This window comes from Sebastes fasciatus, chromosome 16 (genome assembly GCF_043250625.1).
Source record: "Sebastes fasciatus isolate fSebFas1 chromosome 16, fSebFas1.pri, whole genome shotgun sequence".
Taxonomy (NCBI): Eukaryota; Metazoa; Chordata; class Actinopteri; order Perciformes; family Sebastidae; genus Sebastes; species Sebastes fasciatus.
Window position 1 is genome coordinate 15,664,715 of NC_133810.1, and position 13,175 is coordinate 15,677,889.

Genomic DNA, 13,175 nt, shown 5'->3' on the forward strand with positions numbered 1-13,175 from the left:
ACAGTATTTGAACCTTTATTTGAGCTTTGTTTCAATCCTTTAAATTAACAATCTATTTAATTTGATATCTTGATAACCTATTTAATTTAATCATCTTTCTTTTTTTTCTTTTCCTCTCTGTGTTACGTGTATTCTGTGTATTTTCTTGTCTTCTTTGTCTCTGTTTTTGTCTGTTTTTGCATGTGCAGAGTTCTAAGAGTAGTGCCAACACTGTAAGTTGCAGTTTTTTCCTCTCTTTCTATTTTACTAACACTTTGTTCTGGTTTATTTACCTACCATTGTGACTGACACTAAACCTTGCTCGTCTGACATCCATAGTGTTTCTATTTGTTGTGCTTCTTTGCTGCTAATCAATACTCCCCCTTATACTGTTTGTATCAATTGACCTCTCTGCCTCGGTGTATCTAGTTTTTAAAGTTATAGGAATTAGATATACTGAGCTAGATACACTTTGTGTAGATACACTTTGTATAATATTCTAATGTTGTTAGAATTAGGGCTGTCAATCGATTCAAACACATGATTATCCATGATTAATCATTTTTTTATCTGTTCAAAATGTACCTTAAAGGGAGATTTGTCAAGTATTTAATACTCAATGGGAGTGGGCAAATATGCTTACTTTATGCAATTGTATGTATTTATTTAGTACTGGAAATTAATTAACAACACAAAACAATGACAAATATTGTCTAGAAACCCTCACAGGTAACTCGTGGGTACCCATAGAACCCATTTTCATTCACATATCTTGAGGTCAGAGGTCAAGGGACCCCTTTGAAAATGGCCATGACAGTTTTTCCTCGCCAAAATTTAGCGTAAGTTTGGAGCGTTATTTAACCTCCTTTGCGACAAGCTAGTTTGATAGGGTTACAGTAGTACCAATGGAGTCTATGTAGGTTTTCTAGCTTCATATGATACCAGTATCCTCAATCTAGCTTGTGAACTGTGTCCGGTACAACCTCCGGAAGATTGCAATGCATTAATGTGTTAAAGAAATTAGTGGTGTTAAAAACAACTTTGCGTTAACGCGTTATTATCGCGTTAACTTCGACAGCCCTAGTTAGAATATTATACAAATAAGGGTGATAGAAAAGACTAAACGTCCAAGAGGTGGATCGATAATAAGGAGAAATTAGAGTGAGAAGATATATTTAAAGGTGAAAATATGTTATTTGAGAGAAAAAGCATGAGAGTTTTCCATAAGTCCTTGGGGGTTGCATCTGCTAAGCCTGTCCCATTTGTATCAACACTAAAGAAGGCAGGAGGAACCGGACCCCAGAGGGGGTCAAAGGGAGAGGAGGTGACCCCTGTTCCTGGGGGAGGAGGCGCAGGGGGAGAGGTGCGTAAAAAAACCTGAGACAGACTCCCACCATCACCAGGAGAGCTAAGAGCACCAACCCAAGCCCTTCTGTCCTCACCTTGTGTGTCTGTTATTCCCCGAATGTCTGTGCTCACTTGCTCTGACGAGCCTCCAGATGCTTGCACTATGTCGACTCTCCACAGCCCTGCACATCCTGCTCACTGAAGCAGAGACACAGCAAACCACACTGGTTTGCAAGTTTTAACCCCATGCTTTGCTGCCCTCAGATTTATTTTCAATGTAGATATACTGAACATTTAATACATAAGGGGACTCTGTTTTTTTTTACGAAATATATTCTAGGCTAGCTTTAGTTGTCTGTACACTGCTACTGTCACAATCCCACTGTTACCATTACCTGTGTGTCATCAGGCTGCACTTCCTGTGTGTTGTGTAGAACACCTCATGTTGCCAGATTTCATCATATAAGTATGTATTTCACTTAACCGGCATGATACTCAAGGTGGCTTTTCCTGTTTGTTGGTCCAACCAGCCATGACCGGTCATGCTCATGCAAGACATGATGATAATAAATTTTTCTAAAGGTTACTTATATTGTTTAAAAAAAGAGGCTACTACAGTATCTCACCACCTTTCTAAAAACCAGTGAGAGAGCATCCAGTTTATTGTGTTTACACGCTAGTTTTTCACTGAATAACTGGCAAGCGTGTGTGTATTTATCCTCCCTTTTTCAGACGGAGTTGGAGAACATCGAGGCAACACAGGGCATGTCTTCAGAGACGGCGGTCACCTTCCTGTCTCGTCTCATGGCCATGGTGGACGTACTAGTGTTTGCCAGCTCTCTCAACTTCAGCGAGATTGAAGCAGAGAAGAACATGTCGTCAGGAGGGCTGATGAGGCAATGCCTCCGCCTGGGTGTGTACTTGTTTGATGTATTCAGTCTTAATGGAAAAAAAAACGAAGCCAATAAACAATAGAATTTATACCCATTTCATTTTTTTCTTCTAAAAAGAAATGCTATGATGTGAAAAAAGCCCGCTCCAGGATAAATACTTACAGGTTTCATCCCCACCTCTCTGTTTCCATCAGTATGCTGCGTGGCGGTGAGGAACTGTCTGGAGTGCAGGCAGAGACAGAGAGAACGAAGCTGCAAGTCCTCCTTAACCAGCAGCAAGTCACAGGACAGCCTCCACAGTGCCTCCAATACCAGCAAGGTACCACACATACAATCAAATGCACATCCTGAACACAACACTTTGTTTTTCTGACACGGAAACGTGCATGACGCACCACATTTGACATCCTGTCTTCCATATTTAGCAGGATCCAGACAGACTCCTGCAGGATGTAGACATCAATCGTCTTCGAGCTGTGGTTTTCAGAGATGTGGTAAGCATGTGCTTGTGTGTATTTTTAGTGTGCACAGTATGCGTGTCGGTACAAGTGCAAAGGAAAAAACACCGGTATATTTTGTTTGAGTGTTGTTTTTGCTGAATAAATGTGTATGTGTGTGTGTTATTTTGCTGTAGGATGACAGTAAGCAGGCTCAGTTTCTGGCGCTGGCAGTCGTCTACTTTATCTCAGTCCTCATGGTATCCAAGTACCGGGACATTTTGGAACCCCAGCGAGAGATTGGCAGGTCCACCAGCCTATCAGGGAGAAGCATCCGCCACGAGATCAACTCCCCGACCAGTACAGGTGATTGTCGTTTTTCTTTTATTGCAATATCCTCGACATAAGAGAGTAATCTTGGATGAGCTGACGGTGACTCATCATTGTGGCGTTTGTATAGTGAGTGAACGCTCGCTTCAGGCAACAAACAACAATACCATTGTCAGGAATATGAGACAATTAGAGGATGAAAGAGAGAAGGAGGAAGAAAGATGGGTATTACTTGACAGAGAAATAAAGCTTACAAGCAGGAGAAAATAGCTGAGAATGAATAAAAACAGACAATGTGTTGTGGAATTTCTTGGCAAAGCATTTACAGAAAGCAACTCTATTTTTTGTGATTTGTGTGTGTGTGTTCCTCCAGAGCACCCATCCACAGCCTTCTCTGACAAACAGATCCCAACCCCCGTGGACGACTCACCCCGGGCTGGCCTCCCCCACACAGACTCAGGCATCGGCGAGGAGGGCCACGTGGCCGGATCCCTGAACGGCTCGGAGATGGGTCTGGGGCTCGGCCTCGGCCTGGTGGGGAGAGAGACGGACAGAGACAGAGACAGAGACATGGGGGGAGGAGGTGGGGGAGGAGGCACGGATCTATTGTGTAGTCTGTCTGATGTTAGGAGGTCACAGGAGAGCCTTCTGGATTCTCCCCACAACCCCAACTCCAGCCAAGCTCCGCCTTCGTCCATCTCTAGCATCAGCCAAACCAACAAAGGCATCAATGTCAAGGTTGGTCTGTGTGACCCCCATTCAGACCTGGTCGCTTGTATCCACAGATGTCTAAATGTGTTCATAGAGATAATAAATGAGGTCCGATGTGGTCAGGAAATGCATTTGCATTTAGTCATCTGACTACTTTCAAATATGTTTGGATGATCAAGCCACATCTGTATTTTTAGCTGTTTGATTGTGGTTGGATCACCTGTGATGGATTTTAATGTCCGGTCTGAATAGGCTCAAGATCCACATATGCAACTTTCAGTGAGGTTACACAGCATAAGGTTACAATACCATGAAAACATGCACACTGTTCTTACTCATATGCAGGGTTCGTACAAAGTCTTGAACATTTGGAAAATGCTTAATTTGAACAGTTCTGTTTTCAAGGTTAGGAATATGCTTGAGTTTGAATATACTCATGAAAAAAAAGCTTGATTTTCAACATAATCTGGTGTTTCATCTACACAATCACTCATATAAAACAAATATCTTTTCATATTTGGAATAAATTGATCCCGTCGTCATATAATATCATGATCAAAACATACAATCAAAGTTAAAGGCGCAGTGTGTAGGATTTGGAAGCATCTAGTAGTGTGGTTGCAGATTGCAACCAACTGAGTACTTGAATTTTACTCTTAAAAAGCTGTATGAACTCTGCATATACACTCATAGTTTACTGCTGGAAAAAAGTTTTTAGTTTAGTTGTTATCTATTTTGGATGAACTTATAATATTTTGCAACGTAAGAAATATTAAAACCTACATTGAAAACAAAATGTACAAAGTCAAAGTCACTTTAAGAAGTTGAAAAACAGCCAATAATTAGTCCAGCCATTAAACTTCTCACATCTTGTGTGCTGTAGTCACCAGCTGGGTTGTTCTCTCTGATATGCAGGAGATCCTGAAGAGCCTAGTGGCGGGTCCGGTTGATGGCGGGGATTTGGGACAGGAGTCCGGACCGACGCCCTATCACCCAGACCCGGCCCTGAAGACGCACCCCATGCTGCCCATGCAGTTCCACTCATTCGACAGGTCGGTCCCAGTTACTGCATGACCTACAACAGAGATATCAGAGTCCGTAACCGCCTGACACATCCATCAATGAATTGATTAATCCAGCCAATACTGAACTTTGTGATGCGTTTCAGTGTACTGCTATTTGTCAAATATTTGTACGTCAGTTTTGGAAAAACAAGGGACACAGAAATCAATCAGTTGATTAGTATCTAGAAAACGACCCTCCCCTTTGAATGAAGCTCTTTGGATGGTAAAATTTACAAGCTTACATAATGTGCTTTATTTGCCAGCAGTCCCATTGATTTCTTTAGTGAAACTCCAATAATGCACAGATGAGAAAAAATAAAAAATGTGAATTCTGCACAATGGCTTGTTAGTAGTTTCTGCCCTTACTGTGCACCACATATTTGAGAGGAGAGAATTCAATATAACAACAGAAAAACAATGATTTGTTTTTAGTAGCAGCGATGCCACGTTAATAAAACATGACCGAGCCACTGTTGATTATTTCTTCTCATTTTTTGACATTGATATTAGACTCTGTCAGACTGAAATCTTAAAGGGATAGAGATACTGCTGCTGAATAATAAAGTCCTTGGACATGACAGGACATAAACAAAGTCTGAACAGAGGTTCACATTTTCCTCTCTTGTCCAAACTGTTAACGTATAGACTCTCCACTGAGGGATGACCTGCTTGTAACTCCTGTGCATCACTTAGTCTCCTTAATCTTGCTCTGTGGCAGTCCTTGAAAGTTAAGTTATTGATTGAAGACAGTGTGCATAATAGATCACGAATGGCTCCATATCCATCTCCAAGATGTCCACCAGATGTATCTGTCTGACTTGTGCAGACTGGCTTCATACATTGGATTCATAGAAATGAATGGCAAATACACAGTTATAATCTGCTTATAGCGTTGTATACCTATACTTATAAACACTTATAGATAACAAACAAATATTACACTCAATAATAACACATAATAATTTTATAATGACTTACAAGGTCAAGTATTATAATATTTCATAATTGCTGGTCACTCACTGGCACTTTTTGATGTTAAAGATGTTGACGAGTATTGCCCAAGTCCCCAAATATCTTTCTAGCTCCCTGATGTTGTCATCTGTGTTTTAAAATGATAAAGATGGTTTGGGAGGAGATCTTTCACTCCTGGACACTGTAACAAAATCAGGTGGTGTATCATAATCTGTGGAAAAACTGTTTAAAATGATGACAAGTATTAGAGGTAAAAACAATTTTTATCTGGCAAACAAAGACCAAATTCATATTATACGGTTAGGATTTAAATAACTGACTTCAGAGGGTTAAACAACTTTTAGGTGCTGTCTGTATTATTAAAGTTATAGTGGCATAAATCAACAGTGATGAACACACAGAGCCAAGATCTCACTGAGGACATTTGATAAAGAGTATTGTATGTGTGCAGGTTTCTCTGATACCCCTGTGCCTCCCCTCTTACAGGAGTGTTATGGTTCCGGTCAAAAAGCCTCCACCTGGCAGCCTGTCCGTCAACACGGTGGGCACACCCACCACTAGTGGAGCAGCCACCGCCGGCAGCACGCCCAACATTTTCGCCGCTGCGACAGCAACACCCAAGAGCATGATCAACACTACAGGTGAGCGATAACACACAGATATAGTGCGCTTATAAAACACATTATGTTTTTCACACTACGTTTGAATCTATATCTTTGGATATTTTTGCACTGCATCTATTTGGCGTGCCTTTAAGGAGAGGTAGCAGACAGAAACCTGCAGCATGACGAAGGTGTTGGTGTGAAAAGGCCTCCAGCGATTCAAAGGCTGCTCCGTGAAGCAGTTTCTTCTCTTGTTAGATGCTTTACTCTGCACTGCAGGGTTATTATAGTAAACTATAACTGAAACTAAAATGAAAATGAGCAGCGAAAAATATTTTTTAGTAAACTGAAACTAAGAAAAGCTAAGCTGAAACGATATTGCCTGATTAAAAAAAAATAATAATAAAAAATCAAATAAAAATGAGCATCAATTCCTTTCAACTTTATTTTTTTGCATACATTACTACCGAAAAAAAGGAGACAGCATGAATATCCGTTATCTCTCAATGACATTGAACCACAGAAAATATGGTCATTCCTATAAAGTTCTCCAACCATGTATTTTGAATGAATGAATGAAACCTTTATTTCCCCTATGGGAATTTGCTTTGCACAAAGACTGTCAAGAAAGCAACAACAACCATATATGACAGCACATAATATCACATACAGCATGAGCATCATAAAAAAAAAGCATAATTTGGGAAATCAATAAAGGTCATCAGGTGCAAGTTCAAAAAAAGTGCAGAGTTCAGACCATGTGATCAGAGCTTGTTAGGCAGCTGAATGCTGCATGGAACAAAGGATGTAATGCCTCTTTTAGTCCACATCCTAGGCATATTATACCTTCGTCCTGAAGATAAAAGTGCATAATTTCAGGCCTTAGGGGGTGCAGTGGATCTGCTATGATCTTGTGATATTATAGCTGGCTCTAACAAAAACAAACTAAAACTAAGCCTTTCTGAAAAACTGAAACTAAACTAGAAACTAGCAAACACACTCTGAAAACTAACTAAAATTGAAAATTCAAAACTAGTATAACCTTGTTACTCTGCTGTCTGTTGACAGACAGAATCAGCTAGATTAGAATAGGTTCCATGATTTAGTTTTAGCCTATTCAGGATCCAGATCAATGAAGTTGCAGACTGCAAGGTAAGTGTAAAATTTCCTGGCCATCAACAAGAAAGTTAACATTTGATACATGCACGAAAAAAAGAAAAAAAGAAAAGCCTGTATTAGATCTTCTTTGACCCAAATATGGTATTAAATAAGAATAAATTGATAAGAATCAAAGATAAGAATGAAATACACATCAGCTGACATGCAGATCAGTGCTGTTTCCCTGCAGCATCGTACTCAGCAGATTCATTGCATCATACATGCATAATGGACAAGGCAGGGATTTGTTCCCCGCAATGGATTCTGTATATTGATTGCAAAGCTATTTTCACAAACGGGGGCCATTACCAGAAGACAAGCGGCAGCACGTCCGGTGAAATACTATCCAAATTGAATTTGGTCGCAACTGACCGGGACGTTAGTACATTTCCTTTATTGTTATCCTGCACGATAATCTCGGTCACGCTTGATTCATGTTACAATAAACGCTCGTCTTATTTTTCATCACTCTCCCTCCTCTAGGTGCCACAGACTCTGCCTCCTCTTCCTCCTCCTCTTCATCGTCGTTTGTCAACGGTGCGACTAGTAAGAATCTGCCAGCGGTGCAGACGGTGGCGCCCATGCCAGAGGACAGTATGGAGAATATGAGGTCAGAGCTCTCGACATGACAAAGCTCTTTATCGCTTCAACCATTTTTCTCCCGCTCTTTCTTTTTTTTTCTTCCTCCCTTTTGGCTTTTGTTTTTACGTCTGTTTTCTTGGTCGTTTTTCCACTTCATTCCTGTCCCTCTTTCACGTCACACTTAAGTCGTCATCCTTCCCAAAGAATGCTCACTAGGAGCTCACTCTCGCACTCATTACTGATATTATACAGCAGGGTTAGATTGGGGACAACCGGGGTGCACCCACAATAACAATACATGATATTAGTCATAATCATTTTTTTAAGAATGTCAGGAGCAATGTAGATGTAAAAAAAATTTCTGGCATGTTAGAATAATTAACCACATTTTAAACAAAAGACAAAATTGCTAATTTGATAGTTGCACTGGGTGACAAATGACTAGAAATCAAAAGTCACAGAAATGCTAGTTTCACATTGAGTTATCAACCATTCAAATGTTATTGGACTGATGCTGATATTGCTCTTTAAAGCTTATATCAGCTAATAATAATAATAATAGTCTTCTGAAAGCTATTATAACTACTGTGGTAACTCACACACACATATTTTCTGCTCACGTTCACGCATACCCCCACACATCTCACTCAGTCTACACTGGTTCTCTTCATCCCTGACATGGCAACTGTGTTTCAATGTCACAATTACAATATACTGTAGAGAATGAAAATACCAGCAGTCCTACTTATTTGAAAACATGTAAATGAATTTGTCATAAACATAAATCTGTGTTTTAGTTGTGTTTCCATACTTTGTATAGACTTCTAATACTCTTAACACTGATAAAATATAAGATGATCTGCAATATGTTAAAGGGTAACTTTGGTATTTTTCAACCTATTTTCCCATGTTTTTGTGTCTAATGACTAGTGACTAATGGGGACAACAATTTTTCAAATTGGTCCAGTATTGAGGGAGAACGCTGCAACCGGCAGCCGTGAGCTGTAAGGGCAAGTGAGCAGCATCAATGTAACGTTATGTCCACTAAAAGTACTTGTTTTTGCCGCTGACAGGCTCTGATTGTTATTGTAAGTGTCTGACAACATTATGGAAAGGACCCTACAGAGAAATTAAACATTTTTTGTCTGTGATTGTGTCCAAGTCCCGCTCAAAGAGTAATCTCGTTGTGAAATCTGAATATCAGTATACTCTGGCTCAAATAAATAGGGCAGCCATCGAATTCAAAGACCTCGTCCATATTATCGAAATCATCTACTGTAAATATTCAGCCATGACACTGAAAATCTTTCAGATAACACTAAGCTACGCTTTCTGTAGCCCAACACAACAAACTGCCCGGCTGGTACTCACGTTTCCACCATTGATGTATTCCACTATTTCACCGTCACCTCGCCAGATTTCACAACGAGACTTCTCCTTGAGTGAGACTCTTTCCATAATGTCAGACACTTATAATAACAATCAGAGCCTGTCAGTGGCAAAAACAAGCACTTTTATTGGACGTAAATGATGGGGCCAGCTTGCCCCAATAGCATCATATTGCAACCCGTGAGCAGCTGCCGTCTGCAGCGCTCTCCCTCAATACCGGACCTATTTCAGAAGTTGTTGTCGCTATTAGTCAGTTAGACACAAAAACCTGGGAAAATATGGTCCAGGTTGAAAAAAATACCAAAGTTACCCTTTAATAACTAGGAAATAGAATTACAATAAGAAGTAATATATAATTCCTTTGAACATTGTAGCAGTTTGTATTGTAACATTTCTGTCAATGTACTCTCTCCTTAGACATGCTAAACAGTTTGTTATTAAATGTGCAGTTACGTGTGCTTCTGAAGGTGCACACGCATGTGAGAGGGTGCGTGCGTGCGTGTGCATGTGCTCTTTAATCAGTGTGCATGTCTGTACGTGTGTGTGATTTGTATTGCAGTGCCTATTGTGAGGTGGCGCAGTGTGCGCTGCGCAGCGGTCAGACGCCCCCTGAGCTCAAGTCTTTTAGCTCCCTGGCAGGCTTCCAGGCAGCTCCCCGAGATGCAGGACAGTGTTTTAGGCAAGGAGATACTCGTCCTGTCCCCCCTCCCCCACCCCTCTGACCCTCCTCCACCACACACCCTCTGCTACGCCTAATCCACTACTAAATGTTCCCAGAATGCCATGGGAGGAAGGACAGACGTCTTTTCTAACAGCTTCAACAGTTAGCATCACTCATATTTGTTTATATTAGCAACTCTGTCACATCTGGCATGGCCGTCTCCTCACACTAACCCCAAACTCAAGATCAGACCTGAGTCAAACTGTTTTTGCAAATAACTTGTAGCAAAAAACAGTAGTAGTAGTAGTAGTAGTAGTAGTAGTAGTAGTAAAAACAGTTTGCTTTAAACTGACTCAAAAACCTGTTTTAAAGGAATAGTTCGGGTGTTTTGAAGTGGGGTTGTATGAGGTACACAATTGGTGCATTACCTACAGTAGATGACGGTCGGCACGCCACCCAACTTGGAGAACCAGACTGATGGCCTTTTGCTTGCTTTGGTTCTATACGTTAACTCCTGTCTGCTTCTCCAAACTGAGGGCATGCCGACCGTCATCTACTGTAGGTAATACACTGACTATGAATACGTACCTCATACAACCCCACTTCAAAACACCGGGACTATCCCTTCACCCTTTACTGTAACTTTTGCAAGTGTCACCCATCTGCTACTCTGAGCATCTTAAACAAAAATTAAGAATTTGTAAACACTAGTGACCCAGGTCTGTTTCAGAAGTCACATGCTTATAAGGCCCAGAATATGCACTTAACATGCTCCCTATTTTAGTCTGCTTTGCTTTATGCTCTTCTTGCCTTACTTTCCCCATTTGTTAACTGAACATAGAGCAGAAAAGTATTTTACTCTGCACGTGATCTACACCTGTGCACACACAAAGGCACTAATATTAAGATGTGTAGCAAGTCAAGATCTTCCAGTGAAGTTTAAAGTAAGGACACTTTTATTGCACTTCCAAATTCACCCATCCCACAATGCTAAGTTGTTTAACAATTAGCCTTAAAACTATAGTACCATCAACCTTTCCTTACCAATACTAACATAGTGCTTCCATACCAAACCATCATAACACACGCTTTAATTCTGTAAATTTTGTATGTCTTCTGTGTCCATTTCAGACAATTTCTTTCCCTTTAACGTCCCTCAGCATGCCTGTTCCCGTCTCCTCTCCTGTGTAATTTGTCCTCTCCTCCCGTTTTCTCACCTACTCATTTCTTTTCCCGCATGTTTTTCTCGCTCCCTTTCTCACCTACTGTACAATCCCCGAGCTTCTCCTCACGTGCTCTTCTAATCTCATCTGTATGTCGCTTATTTTTATCTTCACTCCTATCCTCTTCATCTTTTTTCTCTCCCTTATCTCCGCCACAGCATCACCACCAAGCTGGAGCGCGCCCTGGAGAAGGTGGCGCCCCTGCTGAGGGAGATTTTTGTAGACTTTGCTCCCTTCCTGTCCAGAACGCTGCTGGGTAGCCATGGGCAGGAACTGCTCATAGAAGGTACAGGTGCTGTACACGGCTCCTTTTTCTCTAACTGGCGTCTCTCTGTGGAGTCTCCCCATTCACTGTCCCTCACCGCGATGTTTGAGTGTGAGAAAAACTGAGAGAAATAGAAATGTGCGAGTGGATGTATTAACCCCCTCTGAGATCCCGACCGACTTTACAGTCTTTTAGAGTCTGTAGCAGGTTCAGTTTCAGAGCTAGAAGGAACAGATATCAACTGTATTCATGTGTGACGATGTTAGTCCCCATAGTAGCCATTTCATTGTAGTGAGACCATTTTTTTAACCTTGACCTCACTGTATAAAATGACATGTTGTGACCTCTAGGATAATTACACCCTCATGAAACTTTACAACCACAAACTAGAGACCTAGAGCATTCAGAGGATGGATGGCTTTCCTAGGTAGATTGACAATAAGGGTGTTTTCTGAGCAGTTTCCAGAACAGAAGTGCTTGCCATCCAATTAATTCATGTTTATTTCTGATTTATAACTAGATCAACTTGAGACACAATGCTGAGCTGCATCTCAAATTAATCTTCAGGTTCCCAGCTTTCAGATGATGTACACCACTTCTATGTGATATCTACTGTTGAACTGCTATCTCCCCCTAAACACCCCCTGTAACCCCCTAAAAAAGACAAAAACAGGGCCATTGTGGATCTCGGGAGGGTTAATGTGTGATTGGTTGAGAGTGAGTGAATGAGTGGGTGAGTGTCTTTGAGCTGGCTGCTTCACTCATTCGTCAAGCAGGTATGAAGTCACTATTTTGCACTATTTTCAAACAGCTAGCTAGATAATGACATGTGTAAATCAGATTATGTTCAGTGTTCAGCGTAAGTGCTACTGGTATTACAGATAAATGTGATGCATTGTCCCTCTTCCCACCTGCTTCCTGGCGTCCTGTTTTCGTGATCCACTGTCTCAATGTTGATCTCTCCCTCTCCTCCCTCCCCCTACTCTCTCCTTCCCCCATCTTTCTCTCTACTGTTTGTTCCTGTCTTCTCTGTGGCATGCTTTTTATAAACTTGACTACGGTGACTGTACACAATAGCAGAAAACCACTGACACTGCAGTGTCTTCTTTGATGATATTTTTGTGTCTTGCGGCGGTGTGTGTGAGTGTCAGAGAGAAAGAAAGAGAGGCTCCTGACTGTGCTGTATGTCTCTGTGCTGCAGGTCTGGTGTGCATGAAGTCTAGCACGTCTGTGGTGGAGCTCGTAATGCTGCTCTGTTCTCAGGTTGGTAACCCCTCACCTCTCCTCTCTGTCTCTCTGTTTACTGTCCTCACACGTATGATCCGCTTTGCCAAAGGCCCGGAAAAAAGTCATCCTTAATTTGTCACGTTTTTGATACATTCTGAAAGTGTTTTTGTTTTCTTGGACCGGCAGTCAGAGTCAGTTGCACACAGGAAACTGTGGTGTTATTGATCTGCCCTGTGGGGCAGGGTTGACTATGTAGTGAGCGCATTGCAGATGTAATACAATATTGACTTATGTGCATCATCACACAGCATCATAGTTTTCCCCTCATCAATATC

At 41.2% G+C, this 13,175-nt stretch overlaps 1 protein-coding gene across 18 annotated transcripts in view; it reads left to right on the plus strand.

Moving 5' to 3' along the window:
• The window catches only part of nbeaa (neurobeachin a), a 110,790-nt gene that overhangs the window by 76,503 nt on the left and 21,112 nt on the right, over positions 1-13,175 (plus strand). For 6 of the 18 annotated variants that reach the window (XM_074611596.1, XM_074611592.1, XM_074611597.1 and 3 more), the window contains exons 26-38: positions 189-212; positions 1,259-1,342; positions 2,059-2,239; positions 2,414-2,538; positions 2,645-2,713; positions 2,854-3,022; positions 3,360-3,724; positions 4,613-4,749; positions 6,220-6,374; positions 7,977-8,103; positions 10,024-10,143; positions 11,507-11,640; positions 12,815-12,876. In XM_074611596.1, the coding sequence (XP_074467697.1) occupies positions 189-212; positions 1,259-1,342; positions 2,059-2,239; positions 2,414-2,538; positions 2,645-2,713; positions 2,854-3,022; positions 3,360-3,724; positions 4,613-4,749; positions 6,220-6,374; positions 7,977-8,103; positions 10,024-10,143; positions 11,507-11,640; positions 12,815-12,876 (1,752 nt within the window). The remainder of the gene's footprint in view (positions 1-188; positions 213-1,258; positions 1,343-2,058; positions 2,240-2,413; positions 2,539-2,644; positions 2,714-2,853; positions 3,023-3,359; positions 3,725-4,612; positions 4,750-6,219; positions 6,375-7,976; positions 8,104-10,023; positions 10,144-11,506; positions 11,641-12,814; positions 12,877-13,175) is intronic. The other 12 variants (XM_074611594.1, XM_074611599.1, XM_074611603.1 and 9 more) reach the window with 5 other exon arrangements.